Genomic DNA, 24,509 nt, shown 5'->3' with positions numbered 1-24,509 from the left:
AACTCGTACATCGCTCTTCGCCTGTGGTCAATGTGCCCCTGTGAAGGATGACAAAGAAGACAATGCATTAGGCGATTATGCGGGGAATATGTGGTAAGAAATATGAGGTGGTCCCATAGGAAAATCCCTTTTTGTCCCGCGCGGGACCCATGGGGTGCCACGTGTAGGTGGCATTCGTTTTTGGGAATCTAGTCATCACTACTCTGGAGTGGTTAGACCGTGACTAAAGTCACGTAAGCATATTTTCCCTAGTTGCGAGTAAGCATGCGCAGTCGTCCTAGGGAAGGCTCGAGGAGTCGAGTCCCATGAAAACAGGCGAGTCGAATAGGTCCAACAGAACTAATAGGGCGTCGTAAAGACTGTCATAATGCTCCATTGGAGGATTTGTTCATGTCGAGAGCCCATTTGTGGGAATGCATTTAAATTAAAGCAGAAGAGAGTTTAAAGAAGACTGCGCATGTTGCCCCCGTATTCAATCGGCGACCACAACAGAGGTGGATGAGATCCATTCTTTGATCAGAGGCATGATCATGCTGGTATCTCCTGCAATCAAAAGTTGTGTCATGCTCTGCTTGTGGAGCTGTCACTTCCAATCTTTGCAGCGAAAGGATTAGACTTGCTCCTCGGAGTATCACTTGGATGAATTTGAATCCAAGTCGATTTTGGATTTCAAATGAGCCTGAAAGCAGTAAATGCGATGTGTCAAAACCTGAATGTAATAAATGCTGGGCTGGAGCCCAAAAGCAGTAAATGCTGGGCCGGGGCCCGAAAGTAATAAATGCAGGACCAAGGCCCGATACGGGGCCGAAGCTCAAAAGTGGGGCCGAAGCCCGATGAGGGGCCGAAGCCCAAAAGTGGGGCCGAAGCCCGATGCGGGGCCAAAACCCAAAAGCGAGCCCGAAGCCCGATGCAGTAAATGCGGGGGCCGGAGCCCAATGCGGGGCCGAAACCCGATGCAGTAAATATGGGGTCGGAGCCCGATGCAGGACCAGAGCCCGATGTGGGGTCGGAGCCCAATGCAGTAAATGCGTGCTCGATAAGAAAGTGCAAGATGCAAAAGCAAAGGTCAATGCTGAGGAAAAGTGCAGGGCACTGCAAAGCGGTGACTCTGATTTTTCTTGCGGTCTTACTTTGTAGAGCAAGGATGGGGACTTAGTGTGGAAATCCCAAGGAGCTAGATGAGAGACGTTTGTTGTCTCAATTGTGGTCGCTCAGTATTTAGGCTGTCTTCTTGTTGAGAATTTCCTGCAATGGGAAAAGAAAACAATGAAAGAGTATAAACTGTTCAGGATTTTAATGCAAGAGTGTAGGGAAGCGAACTGGCCTGGTGGGTGTCGTGCGAGCGCATCGAGGGACGTATGCTGAAGATTCGGCACGGGCAGGGAGTGATGTGCTCGCACGACGCCTAGTGACGCGCTCTGTTGCATTGAGGGAGGTGCCTAGGACAGGCCAAGAAACGTGTTGGAACACGTGGAGGCGTAGAGGAATGGTGAAGACTGTACGTTGTCTACCAGCGAAATTTGGCACGACTCACCTATCATGTGGGAATGCGTGGTAGTTGCAAAATAATAAATAAACAGAATACATGCGATGCATGAGTTTTGAAAATACTAATGCGGTCATTCATATTGACTGGGACAGTTCAAAGTACAATGCAAGTTTTGAAATTGAAGTCCTAAGTCGATTTTCCACTGCGCTCGGGAGCAATCAACCATCGCCATGGAAAGTCCTAGTTCGAGGGTCTGGCGGGGGTGTCTATCCTAGGGTGTATATAGACCCCCGCGGGCCCTTTTCCTGGACCTCTCCAAAGCGGCGTTTGCTCGTGCCAATTCCTGATCACACCTCTGTAGCTCGGCACGGGTCTGGGCGAGCTCTCTCTGTAGTAGGCGCTGATCAACAAGTTGCTCGTCCTTCTCTGCGACTTCTCGACGAAGACGATCTCTTTCGGCTCTAAGATGAGTGAGCTCGGCTTGGATGTCCATATTCGGAGTGGGAGTTACGCCGGGTGACCCGCCATCTCCGACTCGCGGAGAGTTGACGAGATCCTTGTGTGCTGCTGGACCCCATCAGTAAAAGCGAAGGATGTATTCTTCTGTAGCCTGGAAATCCCGCTCATCAAGGGTCGGATGCTCGGAGAAATATAGACGCTCGATAATCACAGTTTGCCACGCATTCAGGATCTGTTCGACGTTACTTTGGCGATCTGCGGGTGTCTGATCTTCCCGCCAAGTATGTTCAAATCTAGTTCGCGCCGTGTCCTCGGGGACCGTCTGTAAGCCACCGAGCTGCCTCACTACTCGCGCCGGAAAATAAGTGGTGGATCCCGCATGACTCATGAGTGGGACTCCATAAAAACCAAGACACCTAAGGGCCATGGGTCCGGGTGGCATCCACGCGGCACGCCACTTGAAGCCCCTAAGTGCTATTTCATGAAAAATTTTGATCCACTCAGAGACCTTGCGTTCTTCCACACGCAAGAGAGGTAGCAATCGAGAAATAATTGACTCTGGACCATTAAAATACATAATCGAGCGCATCAGACGTAGAGGGTTTGCGTGACTTTGGAGCCAAATTTGTAAAAGCATAGGGGATCCTCTTATCCTTCGGTCGCATGTTCTCAAGACGCGGTCGAGGGACCGGATGGTCTCAGCCACGAGGGCTACCTCATAACCACGCCCTCCGACCACTTGGAGGACAACGCTGGCTAAGGCCGCATCGATGAGACTATGCGAGCGAGGGAATAAGAGGGTCCCAAGGATTAGCAATAGAACAGCATGACATAAATCCTTTCGAAGAAAATCCCCCTGGACCCTATGCGCTCGGGACTCAATAAAAAAGAGGAGTTTCTCGATTGCAATCTTCGTGCTGCCGGAGTATGCGAGTTCAGCATTCAAACGAGTCGTGGGAACCCCGAGTAGGCGTGAGACTAGGGTTGATCGGGCGGTGTGGAAGTTGGGTTCTACAATACCGTGGACAACTGCGGTTCGACCGATGAGTGTCCGGTACTCCTCGATGGTTGGCGTGAGCTCGGTACTCTGTATGTCTAAGACGGCGCGACTTGGGTTCCAGAATGCGATGGTGGCTTCGAGGAAATTCCAATCAACTTGCCGAGTAGCCAGCAAAGGGATATCCCCTACGAACGCAGAGATGTAACGGCGGTCGACTGGGCATAATGCTCTCCATATACGGGTAATCTCCTCGAGCGGTGGTGTGACTCTGTCGAGGTGCGGGCAGGAGACCGGGCGTGACATCCCTTACCAAGATGAAAGGAAGATCGACTTAAGACTAGTCAATACAAATGCCACCCTAATTTTGAAATTGGATGATGCATGCATGCATGCAGAAAATAAAAATGCCCACTACTTAATCAATAATATACATCGCACATCTCTCTCAAGAACAGAAAAAATTCAAATTGGTGCGCAGGCTGACTCAAGGACTATTGTTGGAGTCGAGTTGGAGGATGGCATGGAGCTCCTGCAGAATGCATGGTTTTAGTACTACAGGAACCGTGCTACGTAAGGATGGGGGCTCCCGACTCAAGGGTGTCAATTCCTTGAAATCGAGCGGGGATCTTTGGGGGCCAAATCGACGGTCCAACCGTGCGACGTACCCTTACTCGGAACCCCTATCTAACCTGTGTTTCCTAAAATCAGTCGTGGAACGCGACCCGTAGGTACCTGAAGCTAGTATGATATGCAATGCGTGTGCGAGAAATAAAAATGCATAAAGTAGATCAGTGGAAAATTGCAGAAAGCGGTAAATAAACAAGCAAACAAAGCAAGCGAGAACGAACCCAAACCCTCTAAGTGTTCCCAGTGGAGTCGCCAAGCTGTGCGCACCCGAATTTCGTCTCGTCGGGGCACGCATGCGCGAGCCTAAATGCAACGCGGCTTGGGAGTGTCCACCTTCCCGGGGACGTGCGACGGACGCACGTGAGAAGGAGTCGCCACTTGCCAGTTTACGACCCGAAGGTCGAGGGCCGGTGAGTTGCCCGGGTCTAGGGGTACGGGGTACACCTAATTGCTAAGGCCTATGGTCTGTATGGAACCGAAAATTCCGAATTCGGGGGTTCTATTAACTGTGGGCCTATATCCCACACGCCCTTTCGGTACTCTAGCTTGTCTAGGCTTGCCATTTTAATTTAATTACCGCTTAATTAAGTTCCGCTCATCTTATGCGTTTTGACACCGTAAATTCAAATAAACACTCTGACCGTCCACTCTCTGACCGGGATTTTACATAAATATATGTATAATATAAAACCTTACATTGTTCTCTCAAATAAATAAAAGGCAAGCTATAATGACTAAATCCCGGTCGGTTCGCATTCGGTCATGATTTCACTCATGCTCACCGTATAGTTTTGGAAAAGACCGAAAATTAAATTAAATGCGCACTCGGTATATGGGGGTATTGGACCCCGTGATCGACGGTTATGGGCGTTGGACCCAGTGTGAATCGAGTCCTAAAGGATCGGACTCGATCCGCATAACAATCAAGTGCAAAAGATGTAACAAGCAAGCTCAAATAAACGAACAATGGGATTTTGTTATCGCCGAATTTACGTGAATTAACTGATTATTACCCGAGGTATCTTGGCATACAAATCCTACCTTAAAACAAACAAAAGGGGTGATGGATATGGTATGTAGCATTCGGCATTATTTTAACGAACCCGACAGACGTGGTGTCCATAGTCAAGTCTCGAATGTGTGGGTTGTTTTTTATTATTCTGTATCGTGACAATATGACTTTTACAGATTAAAAGTATTTTCACATAAAACTCAAAAAACCAAACCCTCTATTTGACTATTGCCCATGTTTGATTTAAGCCGAGTTTGTGATTAATTTGTTTTCCCATGTTTTGACCAATTCTATGCACAAACTTATGCTAGGATTACGGCAAGACAAAAACCGGTAATCATGCCCTTGAATCGGTAAATATGTGTGTGCATGAAAATCAAGATTACGTTGTACGTATCTCGATGCTTTTGAAATCGTGAATTTTGAAAAGGGCATGACTAACAGTTCTTGAACTGTCGACACGATTACAAATTATTAATCAATTCTTGCAATTCATTTAAAGAAATCAAGTGATTTAATTTAGCCAAATTTAACGTCCCGATTATCCCATATGTAGAATTTTAGGTTAATTAAAAACTTGCTGAATGCTTTAGTCTACGGATTTCGAACCGTCGAGATAGCCATTAGTTGACTGCCCGATAAACTCTAATTTCCGACATGGTCACATTGTATATAATTACAAAAATGAAATATTTAAATGGGGCACATACATTGTCGGTGGGTGATCCAAGTAGAAAAGGGTCGGATATTTTTGGAAAATGTCCAGGGGACTGAATTGAACGATTTTAAAAGAGCAGGGACTTATTTGAAAATTCTAAAAAAAATTGGGGACTGATTTGAAAATTTTAAAAAATTGGGGACTGATATGAAAATTCTAAAAATGGGGACTGTGGAAAAAAATTACTGAAAATGTCCTAGGACTTATTTGAAATGAATTTGAAAATCTGGACTGATCTGAAATCAAAAAAACAAGCCCCAGGACTAAACTGAAACAACTTGGAAAGTTCTTTGGGATGCTTGAAAAATTTTGGGAATTTCAGGACTGATTGAAAAATAGTAAAATGACTGGGACTTGATTGACAAGAATTTTTTGAAGTTCGGGGAAGATCTGAAAAAGGGTGAAAATGGTCTCGGGACTAAACTGAAACAATTTGAAAAGTTCTTTGGGATTCTTGGAAAAATTCTAAAAAAAATCCAAGGACTGATTGGAAAATAATAAAATGACCGGGGCTTGATTGAAAATAATTTTGAAATTCGGGGAAGATCTTAAAACAATAAAATACGTCCTCTGGACTGAAATGTGACAAAATAGAAAGTTCGTAAAATCGAGTTTGGGACAAATCCGATCACCCACGCGACCCAAGAACACTCATTTCACATTATATCCATCAAGCAAGCAATAATATTCAGGAAAGGAGCGCTAATCATGCTACTAAGTTGAGAGGCTTCTCTGTAAAAAATAAAAATAAAAATAAAAAAATCGCCGGATGGATCGGATCGGATCGCCCACCCGAAGGAGAAACCGCCCGGGAGAAACGCTGGGCCGAACTGGGGAGTTGGGCCGAATGGGCCGAACTTCTGGGCTGGACCTGCGAAACAAGGAAATGGGTCGAGGCCCGTTAACGAGGAGCGGCTCGGATCGGGGGGGCGGCGGCGGCGAGGCTGCGGGCGGCGGTTCTCGCCCCTAGACGCCGCGAGGACGGCACGAGAGGGCTTGGGAGATGGCCCTTGGCACCGCTTGGACTGCGCGGTGTCCGATTTGGACTTCGCCGGTGTCGAGACGACCGGCATCGAGGGGAAAGGTTGCGTTTTCCGGCGAGGGTTTCCGAAATCTCCGATCTTCAAATCGGCCAAATCGAGAGCCAATTTCCCGTTTTTTTCTTCTGGGCTTTGTTCCTCCCCATCCCAATTGCTTTTCTGTCCATTTAATTGCAATTTTTTCCCTTTTCCGTTAAGATTTCGGCTGATTTGGAGAAAATCGCGGAAAACCACGATTTAGGGGTTCTCCGGGCCGGCGGGGATCGCGGGCAGCCGGCAAGCGCTGCCCGACCCTGCCCGGCCTGCCCGACCCTTTTTTAAAAAAAAAATTAGGGCCGGCGGGTCACGGGCAGCCGGTCAACGCTGCCCGGCCCTGCCCGAAATTTTCTTTTTTTCTTTTTTTTCTCCTTTATTTATTTATTATTATTATTAATTAATTTTTTTAAAAAAAAGTGATAAATTGGAAAATGACAATTTTGCCCCCCCTGGAGTCGATGCACCGAAATTGGGTGCTGACACTCGGCTCTTTCGAGGTCTTTACAACCCCGATGGATCCAAGGGATCAGTCGACACCGACTACCGACTTTCGATAGTCCGTGTCATGTAAATCTTGATTTTTCCGTACACACACATATTTTTCGGTTCAAGGGCATGACTACCGGTTCTTGATCCGCCGACACCCTAGCTGTGTTTCGTGCTCCCATTTCCCTAAGTTTGTGTTTAAAACGAGTTAAAATACGAAAAACAGATTAACCTCAAACTCGGCTTAACCAAACATTGGCAAATAGTCAAGCAAATTGTTAGGTTTCGGATTTTAGGTAAAAATACTCTTAATTTGTAAAAAATCACATTGTCACGATACAGAACAATTTAAAAACAATCCATACATTTAAGACTTGATTACAGACATTGTGTTTGCCGGGTCCACAAAATAACGCCAAATCCTACACGTCCTCTCTATCACCCCGCTTACTTGTTTTATGGTAGGATTTTCATGCCAAGATACCTCGATTAATAATCGGTTATTCACGTAAATTTGGCAATAATAGAACCACATTGTTTGTTTATTTGTGCTTACTTGTTACATTCTTGTACTTGTTTGTTATGCGGATCGAGCCCGATCCTTAGGATGCGATTTACACGGGTCCAATGCCATTAATCGTCGACCATGGGGTCTAATGCCCCCATACACCATGTGCACATCTTAATTTAACTTTCAGTCTTTTCCAAACCACACGGTGAGTACAAGTGGAATAACGTCCGAACGCGAACCGATTGAGATTCAGTCATTGTAATTTATATTTTTATTTGAGAGAACAATGTAAGGGTTTATGTTGTACATTTATTCATGTAAGAATCCTAGTTAGAGAGTGGATGGTTTAAGTGTTTCTTCGAATTTACGGTGTCAAAATGACTAAGTCGAGTGCAACCCCAAATCATGCGGTAAATAAATAAAAATGGCAAGCCTAGCAAGCTAGAGTACTGAAAGAGCGTATAGGATATAGGCCTACACGTAATAGAACCCCTGAACTCGAAATTTTCGGTTCCGTACAGACCTCTAGACCCGGGCAACTCACCGGCCCTCGACCTTCGGGTCGTAAATAGGTAGTGACGACTTCTTCTCACATGTGTCCGTCGCGCGTCCCCGGGAAGGTGGACACTCCCAAGCAGCGTTGCATAGGCGCGCGCATGCGGGCCCCGACGAGACGAAATTCGGATGCGCACAGTACCACGAAAGAGAAATTGAGCATACAAGGATGACATTGACCATGCCTTTGGCTCAATATAGATATAGATGACAAAGAGATTATACTACACGGTAACATAGGTCACAAGTTTCGCCAAGAAATTGACTTTCTAATTACTTGAGTAACAGTGATGCATTACTAGATGCCGCTCAGTATTTATAGTATTGAAATAAAGATTTCGATATTACTATTAACATAATCAATAACCTACAGAATCACATACGACGACTAAATTGATGGGTGTTTTGAAACAATAATATAGTCTAATAGAGATTAGACGAGTTAAGGTGCGAATCCATTAATAGGATATTTAATGAGATTAAATTTTTTGATTAATTAGATTCAAAATTTATTAGAATTAATGGACTTGATCTATACACGAAATAGAGACATATGGGACCCGAATTGGGAGCCATTTGACCCCTCCATAAACGGGCACACGTGGCCATTTTGCATGCAATCCAAATGGATTGCCATGTGGTGGGTGGGAAGCTCAAAATGAGATATCCCACACCGTCCATGCATCCTTTTGAGCCCCCAATTGCTTATAAGTAAGGCATGGGAAAGGCGTGTATGCATATGTGTGTATAAATATGGAAATTCGGGTTGAAATGGTTGTATTCGAATAGGTACATGAGTCTAATAATTTGAAGTGTCACATCTTTATTTTCTTAGAGCGTTGGTCGCTAGCATTGCTTATCTCGAAGACCCATTGTTGAAGTCGGCGTTGATACTTGTAGAAGAGTCACTCGCGGGGCGTTCAATCAACGATTCGAAAAGTTTCAGATACACTTTATCTACTTCTATTTTTCTAGTAGGCCTTAGGTTAGTTTCACGGATAGAAAATTTTAAATTTCTTATTCTTCTACTTTTTTTTTGTAGACCCATGAAACTAACATAAACAGGGGAGAGAGAAGCTGAGACGAAGAGGGGGAGGCGCAGCTTGTCAGTAGCTCACCACGGTGTTGGCAAGGTCATCTGCTCTAGAGCCACCATAGTTGAGATTCGCTTCTCGAGCCTCTTTCCCCTCTCTCTCTCTTTAGAGAAGGGGATTAAGACTACGGTTGTGACAGCAAACCACGGCAACCAAGGCAACGTCATGGGCTACCTCAGCCGAGGCAACATCACCAGCGACCATTAAGGGCACCAGCAACCTTGCCCGGGCTGTGGCTGCCAACAGATGAGCCATCGAAGCCCCCAAACTCTATTTGAACTCTGTCCTCTTTTTCTTCTTTTTTTATTAAAATATTTAATTTTTTCTTAAAATTTCTAAAAACATGAATAAATAATACAATTTATGAATTATTGGCTCAAAGTTCAAAAAAGAAAAGTTTTGAGATCATTATGTAAATCAAGATGATAATAATAACTTAGAGTACTTGCACATTTCATACCAAACAAAATCAATTTATTCTATTAAGCACTCAATTCATTAAGTATTAAAATATTAAACACAACTTTCAATATATAAAATTAAGTTTTATTAAACACCACCTTAATTAGACTCTTGACCAATAATATTGAGTCGACCAGAATAGATTTTCTTTTCAAATTAATTCCCACAATAGTCTTCTCCAAAATCTATTTCTCAAAGTAAACTTATGTTATTTTTCTTAATTATTCTTCCAGTCCATAAATTTTTTGATTTGTTTCACTAAAATCCCTTTTGAAATATAAACTTCACGCTGAGATTTAAATTTTAAACATATATATTAGACCATTTAATAGTTCACTTATTAAATATTTAAAGTAAAAGCCTTTTGTTGTTTTGACGAGTCGCTTGTTGAGAGTATTCTATGAAGAATTTCGGGCATATGCTTAACCATGATCGACCATCATTGATTTTCTATCATTGATATACTAATAAACTTTTCGCATAAACAACCAATTAATATAATTTACATGTCAGCATATCATCCAACCATATATATATATAGAGAGAGTAAAATTGACTCAGCAGATCATCCAACTATATATATATATAGTAAAATTGACTCCACTTTACATTAAATAGGATCATAGTTAGTACGGTTAAAATGGTCAATTTATAATTATATGACAATAAAATATTTAATTGGATATTATTATATATCTTATATTGAAAAAAATTAAATGATAACATCCAGGATTAAACCATAAACTTGGAATGTGAAAGAAATTAAAATATATGAAATTGAGGATAAAAATGTATAAATCAAATTTGTGAGAAAATTTCCAAAAAAATATTGTTAGTAATATTCCATTTAAATTTATTATTCAAAAATTATTGTGTGAAATTTTGAACTATTTTTTTATTATTATTTTTATGATTCTTAAGAAGCAAAATATTTTTAAAATATACTATATATATAATCATTATAGAAATGAAATAAATGTGTGAAAAGGACAAAGCACGTATAATTCAAAGATAAATACAAAAATAATTAATTTTTCATATAAAAATTTCCCAAAGAAAAAATTATTAATTCTTCGAATTTTTGGTCATATAACTAGAATTCACTCCTATATCAATAAATGATCCGTCACTAATGAACAAAATTTTAAAAGTTGAATTTCATTTATTTAATTGGATGTTAACATAATTTTTATTATAAGATAAAAATTGTTATTATCATTTACGAATTTGTGATCATATAAAAAATTAAACAAGGATGTCACAAAAATTACATATTTATAAAATGGTTAATGAAGTAAATATATATGAGTTTATGATAAGGATATCATCTACAACAAATCTTGACTATTTGTTGCAAAATACATATTGAACCATGCAAACTTACTCCAATTTTCTTATTCAATTATCGCATGAAAGTTGAAATTAATTATTTAAAATATTTTCCTATATTAAGAAGTCAAGATATTTTCCAAATTTCAAAATAATTGTTATAAAAATGATATATAAATGTTCAACCTTCATTAATAAAAATATAATTTTTGAAAAAGTTATGATCTTATAAATGAAAAATATTATGATCTAGCGCTATAAGTTTAAAAACACATAAATAAAATAAAAATAAGACTTCCAAAATAAGAATCTCGCAAATATTGCTTAAAAAATGAGTGAAATGAAGTTTTATTCTAATTACGAAATTTAATATAAGTCACTCTATATTGATAATTGACAAAAATATTATGATGCATAGCAATTGAAATTAGTAGTTTCAAAATATTATTATAATAATTAACTTGCTATTTGGCAAAAAAATATTTAATTTACTCTAATTTTTAACAAAACATATTAAGATAAATATTTATAAATTATAATTAATTGGAAATTTTTATTATTTTTAATCAGAAATTTGTGTCTCAAAATGTAAATAATTATAATAAAAAATGGTATATATAGAAATATATGAAAACGAACCCGTGCAATATATGGGATAGAAAACTAGTCTACATATAGTAAAATAGAATTTATACATTTAATGTGCATTCAATATATCAATTTAAATATTTAATATTATTTTATACTAACATTCATAAATTTTCAATTTATTTTGTAGGAAATACTTCATATAAAAGACTCTTGTGACTTTTCTACCTCGAAAAATATGCCTTTTCATAATAGAAGTTTATCCTTGAAAAATGAATAGATATTTATGTAGTTTTTACTCTTATTTTAGAATTGCTACAATTTAAGTATATTTACTTATATATTTCACATCAATAATGTACTAGTGAAGAATTTCTGTGTATTAAAATTTATTTTTTTATTTTTTATTTCGCATTGTATAAAACTTTAAGACGTTAGTAATGCATTATAATCCTCAAGTCTTAAATTTCTAGAAAAAAACATATATGTCAAAATTATATAATGTAAACACTGATGAAAGAATTTCATTCCAAAACGCTTGTTATGTATATCGATCTACTATCTAATCTAAATGAAATGGATAAATTTATATTCATAATTTTATCTATATTTTTGTACGAGATGAAAATCACTTGGTTAAACTCTAATAATTTTTTTTTATAAAATTCAAATTTTGGTTCATGGTAATCTATTTAAGAATAAGTCTAATGACAATCTTATAAAGAATTCACTCATACTAATACTAATACTAATACTAATAAATAAAAGAGTTTATTTTTAAAAAGGATTTAAATGAAACAATTTATAAAGTTAAGGGATTGGAATAATAATTGAGACAACAACATAAGTCTACTTTGAGAAATAGATTTTGGGGAAGTATATTGTAGGAATTAATTTTAAAAAGACGTCTATTTTGGCGTGCTGACTGAACATTTTTTTTCATGACATTATTAATAACTTAAAATAACAAAGTTTGACATGCATTAACCTATGAATCACATCGGTTAATTATTGATACAATTTTTTTTCTGAATAATCAGTTATCAATATGATTTTCTTTTTTTAATAAGGCTTATGGTTTTAATACAATGAAATAATAAGGGAAATAACTCAAAAAATCATGAACTTTGCCCCCATTTTCAATTTTATCACAAGCTATTTTTTTATGGCAAATAAAAGCACACACTATTATTTGCATATCTATCATCTGTCAGTAATTCCATCCAATTTGTTGGCGTGGCTAACCATTTATGGTAACATGACAAACAGATAGATTAAAAAACATAAACAATAAACTAAAAAAATAAAAAAAGAATTCATGGACACGGTGGTGGGGCATCTCCAATGGCCCTTACAGCAAAGGTCACTAATGGGGTCAGAGCCGCCGGCAACCTCTGTTGGGGGTGGGTGGTTGGAGGGGACTCCCCTACTCCCCCAATTTGGGGTATCGCAGTGCCATACCTTACTGAAATCCTCAAAATCGAGGGTGGGGACATTCCTACTGGGCCCGCCCCCATTTGGGAATTTTGTCAGCAGGGTTCTCCTAAATTGAGGTACTGGGGGCATACCATCTGCCGATGACCTCGATCGGTGGTTGAGTGGTCGGCGAGGATGCCTCCACCTTCGAATTTGGCCAAATTGGGCTGGTGGGGGCATCCCTTCCAGCCACCCATCCATCGATTTCGGGGGATCTCAATGGGAATTTGGGGGATCTCAGTGAGGTCTCCTGCACTAAGATCCCTTGAAACCGCCAAGTTTGATCTTCATTAATAGAACTTCGATTTACCTCCTATTCTCATATTCTTTCACCGGATCATAAACATTTATCGAGTTTGATCTTCATTAGTGGAACTTCAATTTGCCTCCTATTGTCATATTCTTTTACCAAATCATAGACCTTCCTCTTCCTCATAAACGGGAAAAAGAAAAAATTAAGTCTGACTTACAAAATTACCCTCTTATTTTTTATTCCTTAGGCATGCCAAATATGGGATTTCTCTTCCTGGGGGAGCGCCAGGTAGAGGAAACCTTGGTTGTATATGGCCAGCTGCAATTGTGCATTTCATTGGCCAAAATAGGCCAAAATAAAAGTATACAATCACCCAAAAAGAATTTATACATAAATATACAAAAACCAGATCTATTCTGGCGCACCCGACCACCTACGACCAAGGGCTGCCTTTAAGCCCAAAATTAACCATCAAAAAAACGAAAAATTAAAACCAAAACAAAAGACAGAGCCAAACCAATTAATTGCTTCTCCTCTCTCTCTAGCGATCCTTGAAACAAACGAGAGAGGTGGAGGTTAATTGGTTAATCAATCAATCAATCAACCCTTTTGACTCATTTCATCCTTTTCTTCCTCCCTTCTTTCAAACTCTGATCTCTCTCTCTCTCTCTCTCTCTCTCTCTTATTTCGTTATTAACGTCCGATTACATACATATTAGATTAGATTATGAGGCGACTGTGTCCGAACATTGACCGGGAGGATGGCCTGGAGACAGTGTTGGAGGTGCCGATACCAGAGGAGATGTTTGCAAGCATGGGCAGCAACGTCGGCCTGCGGATGCAGAACATGCTCACGTGGATGAAGGCCCAGACGTCCGATAAGTGGTCCTCCCCGATCATAGCCGCCCGTTTCAACGAGCTCCGTTTCCTCCTCTACCTAGTGGGGTCCCCTCTCATCCCCCTCCAGGTCCAGGTCGTCAACCCGATCCAACGTCCCATCCGCGACTGCTCCATCGTGAGTTTCTCATGTTACCTGGATTGTCCCAATGAAAAAGCTTAATTTATGGTCAATGAGATCATCATTGGCAGATAGTTTGTTATACATGCATTGCATTTTATTCTGTTACCATTTCTATGTTCAAAACCATATGTGATCTCTGTAAATATACCATGATGAGCATCGCGATGAGACAGAACCAACAGTCAATCCTGTGACAAGATCATCGCTCAGTCGTGCAATAACGTCTGAGAACACAGAACTCAGATGCAATGTAGATGCAACGAATCTGAATCTGACCCCGTCACCGGATTTGTTCCAGCTTGAAGGAAGTTCACAGGCTCGTAGAAATCACTCAGCTGCGAAACACTGGTGCGTTCCTCACATATGTGAGGAATTAGTCCACCTCTTATATTAGAGGACTACACAATTTACAAATTTATGTTACATGCGAAACTTCGCTAGTCAGTTCCATGGAGCTTCATGTCATCTACAACCAAATGCGACGTACATGTCGTTATTTATGAAATGATATGTTTGGTTGCATGATAATACATATATTTTATGCAGGAAGCTTCGACAGCGAAATACATAGTACAACAGTACACCGCGGCCATAGGAGGGCAACAAGCCATGAACTCGGTGAACAGCATGTGTGTGACCGGACAGGTTAAAATCAACGCCTCAGACTTCCACCAAGGTGAAGAGAGCATCGACGGTAAGAGCACCCAAGAAGTGGGCGGGTTCTTGCTCTTGCAAAAGAACCCCGATCTCTGGAGCCTCGAGATTGTAGTTTCCGGGTGCAAGGTCATCTGTGGAAGTAACGGCAAGCTCTCGTGGCGTCACTCCTCGAACCAACAGACGCCCATCTCAACAGGCCCCCCGAGGCCCCTCCGTAGGTTCTTGCAGGTGACCTATCTATCTTCAACATCGATTACACATCTATTTCAGCTTCATGAACTATTTATAGGATTCAATTCATGAACAATAAAGAACAAAGTTGATAAAGAGAAGAGTGCACCCTGCACACACAATCATGATATAAGTGGTTCGGGCCATATGGCCGTGACAAGGCATGATAAGATACTTAACGCGTGACGTGACGGCTGATAGAATGATGAATGCATTTCCTGTCAGGGACTGGACCCAAGATCGACTGCGAACTTGTTTCTTGATGCAATGTGCATCGGGGAGAAGATCATAAACGACGAGGATTGCTTTATCCTGAAACTCGAGACTGGGCCAGCAGCAAGGGAGGCCCAGAGTGGCCCCAACTACGAGATCATCCACCACACGATCTGGGGCTACTTTAGTCAGCGGTCAGGGCTCCTGATCCAGTTCGAGGACTCGAGACTCCTGAGGATGAAGACCAAGGGGGACGAAGACGTGTTTTGGGAGACAAGCACCGAATCAGTGATGGATGAATACAAGTACGTGGACGGCGTGAATGTGGCTCACCGGGGTAGGACGACCGTCACAGTGTTCAGGTATGGGGAGCAGTCGGCCAACCACAAGAGGGAGATCCAAGAGCTTTGGAAGCTCGAAGACGTCGACTTTAATGTCTGGGGGCTGACAGCGGAGGATTTCCTGCCTCCGAAGGAGCTCCGCAAAGGGCAGCAGTTTTGTTGAGGAAGTTAAATGATTTAGGAGGGTCCTTTTACATCATTTTGGGTATGTAAGTTGCTTTCTTCTTAATCTTCTCTCATCCCCTCCACCCTTCATCGTTACAAATTTTGAAGCCAAAGCAAATGTAAATATTAGGAAGTAAAGCCCTTTTTGATATACCAAAGTGTTGTAACAATATTATTTTTTTAATTTACTTCATTGAGATTTAATTTTATATAAAATTTTCATGATTAATTCTTTCGGGTATACAAGAGCCAATAGGTGACTCGGAACGAAGGCCACTACACTTTCCATTAATTTCTCTGACTTCTCGTCTTTTAGAATAAATCGAGTAGACTTTTTACAAATTACAGCCCAAGAGGTAAAATTCCACGGTAACTTACTCAGAATTCATATAATTTATTAGAAGTATGCATAATAACTTACACTAAACACATGCGCACGACGTAGGAGTAACTTATTCTATTATGGTTTATTGCAAGTAACTTACAAGAAATTTAAGTAATTATATTCATGGTATTTAAATTACTTATTTCGAATGTACAGTAATTTCACAGTCATTATTTCAGGATGATTATATCCTTGAACAAGTTCAGGGCCAGCTAACATGGGGCAATACCAATCCCAAGAGGATTGGCCTAGTGGTTAAGGTGCGCCTAAGTTTGCACCCGATCCCGGGTTCGAATCCCTTGGGGCCACCGGAGCGCCTTTGGCGTGATTATCCGCTCTGTGCACCGCCGGGGGTTCACAGAGCCCCGGGAATTACTCGGGCGAAACTTGGACACCCCGGGTTAGCAAAAAAAAAAAACATGGGGCAATACCACTTATGGCTCGAGCTTGATTGTGCATCGCCTTTAAAGCTTGAGCTTAATTGGCTCAGGGACATATACGAACTCAAAAATGAGTACAGCAAGAAGGCTGTTTGGTAGCCCGGAATGGGCCATCCTGTTGCAGACCGGTTCCGTATGATCGAGGATGAACCGGTCGACGAAAGTTCAGGCCAGTTGGTTTCTCATTTACTTTGCTTGATAAGAATGGTTTGCGCTAATTAGCATGGTCATCGTATACCATATGTCAGCACTTTCAGAAGCTAAAGTGCAGGGCAATAACATGATGCCCGGCGAGCATCGACATGTCAAAATACCAAGAATTTCCAAATTGATCTTAAGTTGAACAGAGAACATAAGAGATAATCGAAGCTGTGTAAACAAATTAACTTCACAATACGACATGAAAGAGCCGAACCTGGATTCCTCTACGATCAAATCTAACAGCAGCTGCAAGATAACCTGGAGGTGACGAAGAATAAACCCGAATCACGAAGGTGCTACACTGTTACGGCATAGGTTCGACATAAGGAAGATGAAGCATCCAAAATTCCCAATCAATCCTCGCCGGCATTTCTTGTCCCATGCGTCCCTTACTTGTAGCAGATTGGGGCAGCATCGCTTCGAAAGGATCTCCACCTGTTCAACAGAGGATTTCATCCTGTGCTCCCCAATGTGCCTGACCATCTGGGACTGGGCCCAACGTTTCCAGGACACTACCCCTGGCCTATTCTCGACAAGACAATACCAATCAAAATCTTCCATTGAGCAACCATCTAAGGCAAAAGAGGGTATCGAGGAGCCTATAGTCATCAGCATCCGCCCATTCTCCTTCAGCCACCATGGGAGACATCAACTGTTTTTACCATTTAGTACAACAGCTTGCATTCGTTTGGGTGGACAACTTCCGGCTTATAGCCTCCCAGCAGACATTATAATTCAGCATCCCATGCCTGGAGACCTTCTCTTCCACAGCCTTCATTTGCAAGTCCATGTTCACGAGGTTGAACAGGTTCCGGTACTCCTCTTGGCTCCAGCACCCATTCTTCAGGTCGGGCAGTTTTATCCTCCGCCACGTGTCCATTACTCGAATCCTGTGCTTCCTAATAGCATCAACCAGGGTTCGTGCTCTTCGTGGAACTCCCTGATGAGATCATACTCCTATTGAGTCCAGGAACGAGTTTCACTCCTCTCAAACAATATATGCATTCGATAATACATACTCGAACTAGGCCTCCACGGCAAAGCAGCCCCTATTTCCTCTCAGCAGTGCCTGGTTTCAGCATTCTCTCAGCAGCATAGAATCATCCTCAGACCTCCTCCACTCGGCCCATGATCTTTTATAAATTTGCACAGCCTTCTTGATTAGCGCATCTTCTTCCAGGGAGAATCGCTTGCCCCGCACTAGTTGGTCTTTTTCTCAGGCATTTCCTTTGCTTGGACTGTCTTGAGAAAGGAAAAATCTCCACATTATCAGCAAACCGCACTTTCCGAGATGATTCTTTCGCTGGCTTGTCCTTCCTGCTCTTCTTCTCCTTCTTCCTGATCAAATTGTATATTCTTCTATGCCTTGGTTTCTCTCTTCCTTCATGATGTTGCCTCCCTGCCCTTCCCCAATTCCAACCCATTCATCATCCTTAAAGTGGTGCTTTTGCTTGCTTTTGACCCCTTCATATTTACTTCTTGCACCATTATTTTCCTCTCAGCCAGAAGTAATAATGAGAGAAGGAGTCGCCACTTATCGAGGGCGGATAAGTTACTCAAGTTTAGGGGTATGGAACACCTAATTTGTCGTTAAGGCATTGATCTGTGCGGAACCGAAAAATCCGTGTTCGGGGGTTCATGTTACGTGCTGGCCTATATCCCGCACGCCCTTTCGGTACTCTAGTTTGCTAGACTTGCATGTTTTATGATTTACCGCATGAATTAAGCTGCACTCGGCTCGCACGTTTTGACACCGGAGATTCGCTGAATTAAAAGATGTCGGTTGAGAAGCCGAGAGAGAAGTAAACCCGTATGTCGGGGAGTTGGTTCACAATCTTGCGTTATAGTTCATCGAACCATAGAGGTTGAATCCTTGCGTGAACCAAAACCGCGAGATCTTGGATTTACTTGTGTCTGGGCAAGCGTTAGACCAATTCGATTAATTCGACTCTCAGACCGTTCGCTCACCGACTGGAATTCTTACAGAACAAATGTACATAATAAAAGTCCTTACAATACTCTCGAAAACAATAAATACAAATTACAAATGGCCGAATTCCAGTCGACTTGCGTTCGGTTATTATTCCGCTCTAACTCACCGTGAGTTTAGGGAAAAGACCGAAGAACTGAAATTCAATGCACGCTCTCACTGAATAGGGCGTTGGACCCTGTGAGTGTTGATTAGGGCGTTGGACCCTGTGATCGATGATTAGGGCGTTGAACCCTAATATTATTCGGCCTAGGGATCAGGCTCGACCCCCATGGCAAACAGGTGCGAAAAGATAACACGCAACATGTAGATAACAGACAATGTGTTTGTATTCACCGAATGTACGTGTTTTAACAAGTTGTTAATCCAGGGTATTTTGGCATGCAAATCCTACCCTAGACAAACAAGCACGTGCCAATGTTTTAGGGTCAAATCTCATGTGTATGAATTGCTTTTACAGTTGTTCTGTATTGTGACACTGAATTTCCACTGAATTAGCCAAACTCGTGTTTTGACTCTAGATTTGGAATCTAAAATTTCTCCTAACCATTATCTAGTGTTTGGTTAGGTCGAGTGAAAGATTAATCAGCATTTTGCATGTTTTCTGACAGAGATAACCGTTCTAGTTACCCGAGTCTATGTTAGGATGACAGAAACTCATCAGTTAGATAAGAAAAGGCTATGCAGATGAACCTGCACCTGAACAGGTAGCCCGTTCTTATCCCGTATTGTAGTGTTCTTGTCATGCTAACCCTAGGGTGTCGCTGAATTGTGAAAAGACGATTTTGCCCTTTATTTGAAAATTGTTTTCAGAAAAGGGGAAACATCGTAGTCTGGACCACCTCGGCCTGTAGCCGATGTCAACCAAATCCCTGGATCGTCCAGGGTTGTGCAAGAACCTCGAAAAAGCCAAAGAACCAGTCGATCTGCCCGGAAGTGATCTAGAAAGATCTTCTGTATCCTAACCTGAGTTACCTGGAATCAGGTAAAAACTCAAGTTGAGACACATAAGCCCTTTTCAGACGTCCATGCTACATCAGACAGCGCGTTTCGGGTTTTGAAATTGATAAGTTTGAAAAGGGCACCAACGTTATTTGACAACTCATCAACGCGAGTTATCAGTTAATGGCCAATTCGTGTAAACTTTATCATTGTGAAGTGGGTTTAATCATGTGAGCGTCCCGATTAACCCGTTTGTGGAATTAATGCTTAAGGGTTGTGCCGAATGTATTAATTATGAAAACGATTCGCGACTCGATGAGCAAGACGATTCCATGAGGATCGAGGATAATTTGGTCCAATGACCGAAACTACCTTCGTAACCGAATGGACCCAAATGAGTCATCGATACCCAAATCCATGCATGCTTTGTTTTGAAAAGACATTTTCATGCGATATTGCGACGATAAGGTAAATTGTAAATTACACGAAAGCCGAGAACGGACTCAAAATGGGAAGAGGAAGCCTCATGCAACCCGTACGAGTCTAAGAGGCTCTCGGTCACTTCTCCTTGGAGATAACCGAGAGGTTCCATGGCCCGAATGGGGTTCCACGAGGTTTCCCCGTCTCGTTTCGAATCATTTCTCGCATGCTTAAACGACAAACATGATAAATGACACGATTAAACGAAAGTCGGTATTGCCATGATTTGAATAACACATTCGAACATGGAAACGTGCACAAACAAGTTATTTAAGGAATCGATAAAATAATACCAACTTCATGCATGTAAGAAAACACGAGAAAACTCGGGAATCGAACTTAGATCTGGCTAAGAAGGCCGTTCTTAACCCGAGGAAAGCAAGCCAAGTCTCGATTACCTCTTCCTGAAGCAAACCCGAGAGCTCTTTTGCTTATTTCGGGTCGGGAAGGTCTTCCGAGGGTCGATCCAAATGTTTCCTGACATGCTAACATGTTATATGATGACGAGCATGCATAATATAACATGAAAGTGTATGAAAATTAAGCCTTGCAAGTGAACATGCTTTATGCACCATATAACTCCATGAACATGCAATAAATGTAAAAAACCCTAACTCCTCTAAGTCAAGAGTGATTTACCTAGCCTCGGGATACGAGGAAAGAGTCGGGGAAGTGTTCGAAAGTCGGGTGACTCGGTAGAACGCTTGGAAGGATGCTCGGATGCAAAGGATGCACGTTCGAGGAGCTAGGTGCACGGGGAGGGCGGTTGGAGTGCACGGGAGGCGCGCGGGCAGGCACGCGGCTGTGTGCGCGGATGCGGGCTGGGCGCGCGGGCGTGCGGGCGCGGGCGGCGGGCGCGCGGGCGTGCGGGTGCGCGGGCGCATGGCTGGGCACGCGTGCGCGCGGCTGGACGCGCGGGAGGGAGCGTGCTGCTACGGGTGCACTATTCACCCGAGAGCACGATCTTCACTCGAAATGAGGAAATCAACCTGAAATGATGAGCAAATGACTTCAAACCAAAAATCTAAGTTCATAAATGAACTCCTTGGGTCCAAAACATGTGGTCCATGGAGTTTGAGAAATTTTGAACTTAAGTCGGGATGATGAACATCGGCTTCCGACTTAAGAACCTCAAAGCTTTCTTAGGGTTTTCTTCGGTTTTTCTCTCTTGGTTTTGAAGTGTTGAAGCTTGCTGGTTTTGGCTATGGAGTTGAGAGCTTTTCTTGAGGGAGAAAGCTTGGAGAGAGTGCGCAAGAGGAAAAGTGATTAACTTAATCACTTTGGGGCTATTTATAGGCAAAGCTAATGGGCAATTAAGCAAAAGCAAGCACACTTAAGCCTCCCATTAGCAAATTTCAGTTTGCCTAATGAGGATGAGGATGAATCTGGACCAAGTGTTCTTGATGAAGATGATCCAAGAGCATTTATGAGCATTGATGAGCATTGAGTGTTGTCTTCAACCTCTCCAAGATATTTTGGCTAAGAGAGAGCAAGTTGGCTTCTTGCATTGAAGAAGAAGAAGAAGCTTCTAGTGCAAAGGGTGACTCATCTTGGGTAGCCCGTGGGTCCCACAACCGAAGAGGAGAAATCGGGAAAAAGCTCGGGTCTCGATTGATCGCGCATTCGAGGCTCGTGGTTCGAACCGAATGTTGAATTATCGATATACGCGAGGAAACAGATTTAATGAGTCCGAGATTGGCATTTTCCGTGAGGAATTGCCAAATGTCTGTATGAGGCTCGGAAGCCGATTTTGCTCCTTTTATGCATTCAGAGCGAGGTTACCCACTTCTAACAGTATATCTTGTATCTGCATCCCACGTCGGTCATTTTGACATAAATTGTCAAATTACATAGGCACTAGTCCCTTAAGCCGGTAAATGCAAATATGGAGCCGGAGATGTCCTAGGAGGCCAAAACTGGATTTCTCAGATTGCTTTCTGAGTTTCTTGAGCGATCCAGAGATCACTATGACCTCTGTTTGCCGAGATTGGGCCTCTAAGGATATGAAAAGTGCATCTGAGACCCTTAAAGCACTGCTCGAGGGGTTTAGATGAGTTGTGTGATTCATTCCGACGATTCCACATTGAGCCTTGAGAAGGCTAGCATTGTGTAAGGTAAGCATCCGGCGTCAAGTTTCCCCAAAGAGGACCTCCGGGTATGGATTTTCACTGAAAATGGCCTTTTGTGCTCCTCAGAGGTTACTCGGGAAACCGTGAAGGGTTTTGCTGCCTGTTTTGCTCAATTGCGAATGTCCGCTGGAGTTTTCAGGGCAATGTAGTGTGAACTTCGTTTGCCGTAATTCCATCAGACCAGTCTCCGGTTATGCTCTTCCGAAGAGAGGTATGCCCGTTTTGTCGTTCGGAAGTCATTCAGGGTGTCTGTATGGCTTCCAAAAGACAATCTGAAGCACTGCTCGTGCTCTGTATGATTGTGGGGCATGGCCGCATCTGATATTTGGAATTAACTTTTCTCCGAGAAACCGGCATTTTTGGACTTTCACTGAAAAGTTGTCTGTATACAGAAAGTTGTTCTGTATAGAACAGATGATTTGCAAAACGCCTTTGGGGACACTTTTCATCTGTTTGGCATTGGAGTGGATTTTTTGAAGTCCAATATTGGCTATCTTCCGACGGTCGAGCGAACTATCGGAAAATAGGCATGTTCGTGTAAACTCTAAAAATGCCGGTTTCGGACATTGTTGAGCTCTCTAGTCACTCTGTTGCTTCTTGATGACCCCTGGAGTCCTTCTGTCATATCCACATGTCATTTGCTTAATTTTGCCGACTTGAGGATGAATAGTGATTTTCCGCTCTGTTGAGCCGTTTTTCTGTACTCTGCTCAAGTCATAGCTTGGATCATTGCTGATAATGTAATTTGAATGAGTGAGCCAAAATGGGGTGCTGACATATGTTCACAAGATTGAATAGAGTTCGGTACTCCTCTCGTGTCCAAGGCCCCTTCTTCCAGTCGGGCAATCTTATCCTCTGCCATGTGTCTTTAACATGAATCCTGTGCTTCCTAAAAGCCTCAGCCAGGGTTTTCCAGTCTAATCCATGAGCTTCATGGAATTTCCTAATGAATTCGCGCTCTTCATCAGTCCATGAACGAGTTTCACTCCTCTCAAACAATATATGCGCTCGATGATATACTCTTATTGCCTACATGTTAATGCAGCCCCTATTTGCTTCTAACAGTGCCTAGTTCCAGCATTCTCTCTGCAGTGTAGAACCATCCCCAGACCTTCTTCACCCAGTCCATGATCCTCTAGAAACCTGTAAAGGGCCTCCTTGATTAACGCATCTTCTTCCTGTGAGAATCGCTTGCCCCATACCAGTTGATCTTTTCCTCTGGCATTTCCTTCACTTGGACCGTCAGAGGAAGGAAAAATCTCCACATTATCAGCAAACCGCTCTTTCTGAGATGATTCTTTCGCGGGCATGTCTTCCTTGTTCTTCTTCCCCTTCTTCTCCTTCTCCTTCTCCTTCCCCTTCTCCTTCTCCATCTTCTTACTCTCCTCATGATTGTCCCCATTCCCTGAATCAAGCTGATCAGTTGTATTTTCATCTTAGCCTTGTTTCATGTCTTCCTTCATGTTTTCACCATTTTCGATGATTTTGCTTCCCCGCCCTTCCCCCAAGTTCTGCTTGTGTTTCTTCTTTTTCTTGCTTTTGACCCCTTCAGATTTAGTTCTTACATCAGTATTATCCTCACAGGCAGAGTTCACCTTCTCATATTTCTTCTCTCTCACCCCATCCTCAGAATCCTCACCAGTTAGTGGGACAATATCAAGCCCAACTCCAGCCTCAGTATCTCGCAGCTCCTCTTCTTGTCCTTCTTCTGAGGCCTCTCAAGTGCCCCCTCTCGTTCATTACCTCCCTCCAGTTTCCTCTCCTTCATTCTCTCCCTCTTACTTTCAGCATCGACATCCTCCTCCACATTCTCATAAATATTACCAGCAGAAGCAGTCTCATGAGCAACCCCGCCGCTCTCATGATTTTTGTTCCTCTTTTTTCTCCCATGCCCACTTAAATCGACACCATCCCTTCCCTTAACATCAGAATATCCAAAATCGGGCCGATTGCTTCCATCCTTCACGATTACATCACTTGTCTTCCCTTTCTTCGCATCCAACTTCTTACCTATGTGACAATCGAACTTCAACGCTTCTGAGGCCTAAGGGCAATGTATAATTGCCAATGTATGGATCTACCTATCTATTCATCCATCCATCCATCCATCCATCCATATATAGAACAACTAACACAATAGCACTCTCCCTCCCTTCCCAACTAAAAATTGAAACTTTTT

At 42.1% G+C, this 24,509-nt stretch overlaps 1 protein-coding gene and 1 pseudogene across 1 annotated transcript; one reads left to right on the top strand and one right to left on the bottom strand.

Annotated features, from left to right (window-relative positions):
• Positions 1–12,512: 12,512 nt before the first annotated feature.
• Positions 12,513–15,967, top strand: LOC116210430. The gene is made up of 3 exons (XM_031544297.1): positions 12,513–14,150; positions 14,703–15,041; positions 15,270–15,967. Exons 1-3 carry the CDS (start codon positions 13,863–13,865, stop codon positions 15,759–15,761), a joined length of 1,119 nt encoding a protein of 372 aa, XP_031400157.1. The 5' UTR covers positions 12,513–13,862; the 3' UTR covers positions 15,762–15,967.
• A 1,107-nt stretch (positions 15,968–17,074) lies between these two features.
• On the bottom strand, positions 17,075–23,640 carry LOC116212125 (annotated as a pseudogene).
• Between the last annotated feature and the right edge of the window lie 869 nt (positions 23,641–24,509).

This window comes from Punica granatum, chromosome 6 (genome assembly GCF_007655135.1).
Source record: "Punica granatum isolate Tunisia-2019 chromosome 6, ASM765513v2, whole genome shotgun sequence".
In the NCBI taxonomy this organism is placed as follows: domain Eukaryota; kingdom Viridiplantae; phylum Streptophyta; class Magnoliopsida; order Myrtales; family Lythraceae; genus Punica; species Punica granatum.
The sequence above is the reverse complement of the archived record's forward strand: the minus strand, read 5'-3'. Positions and strand labels throughout refer to the sequence as shown.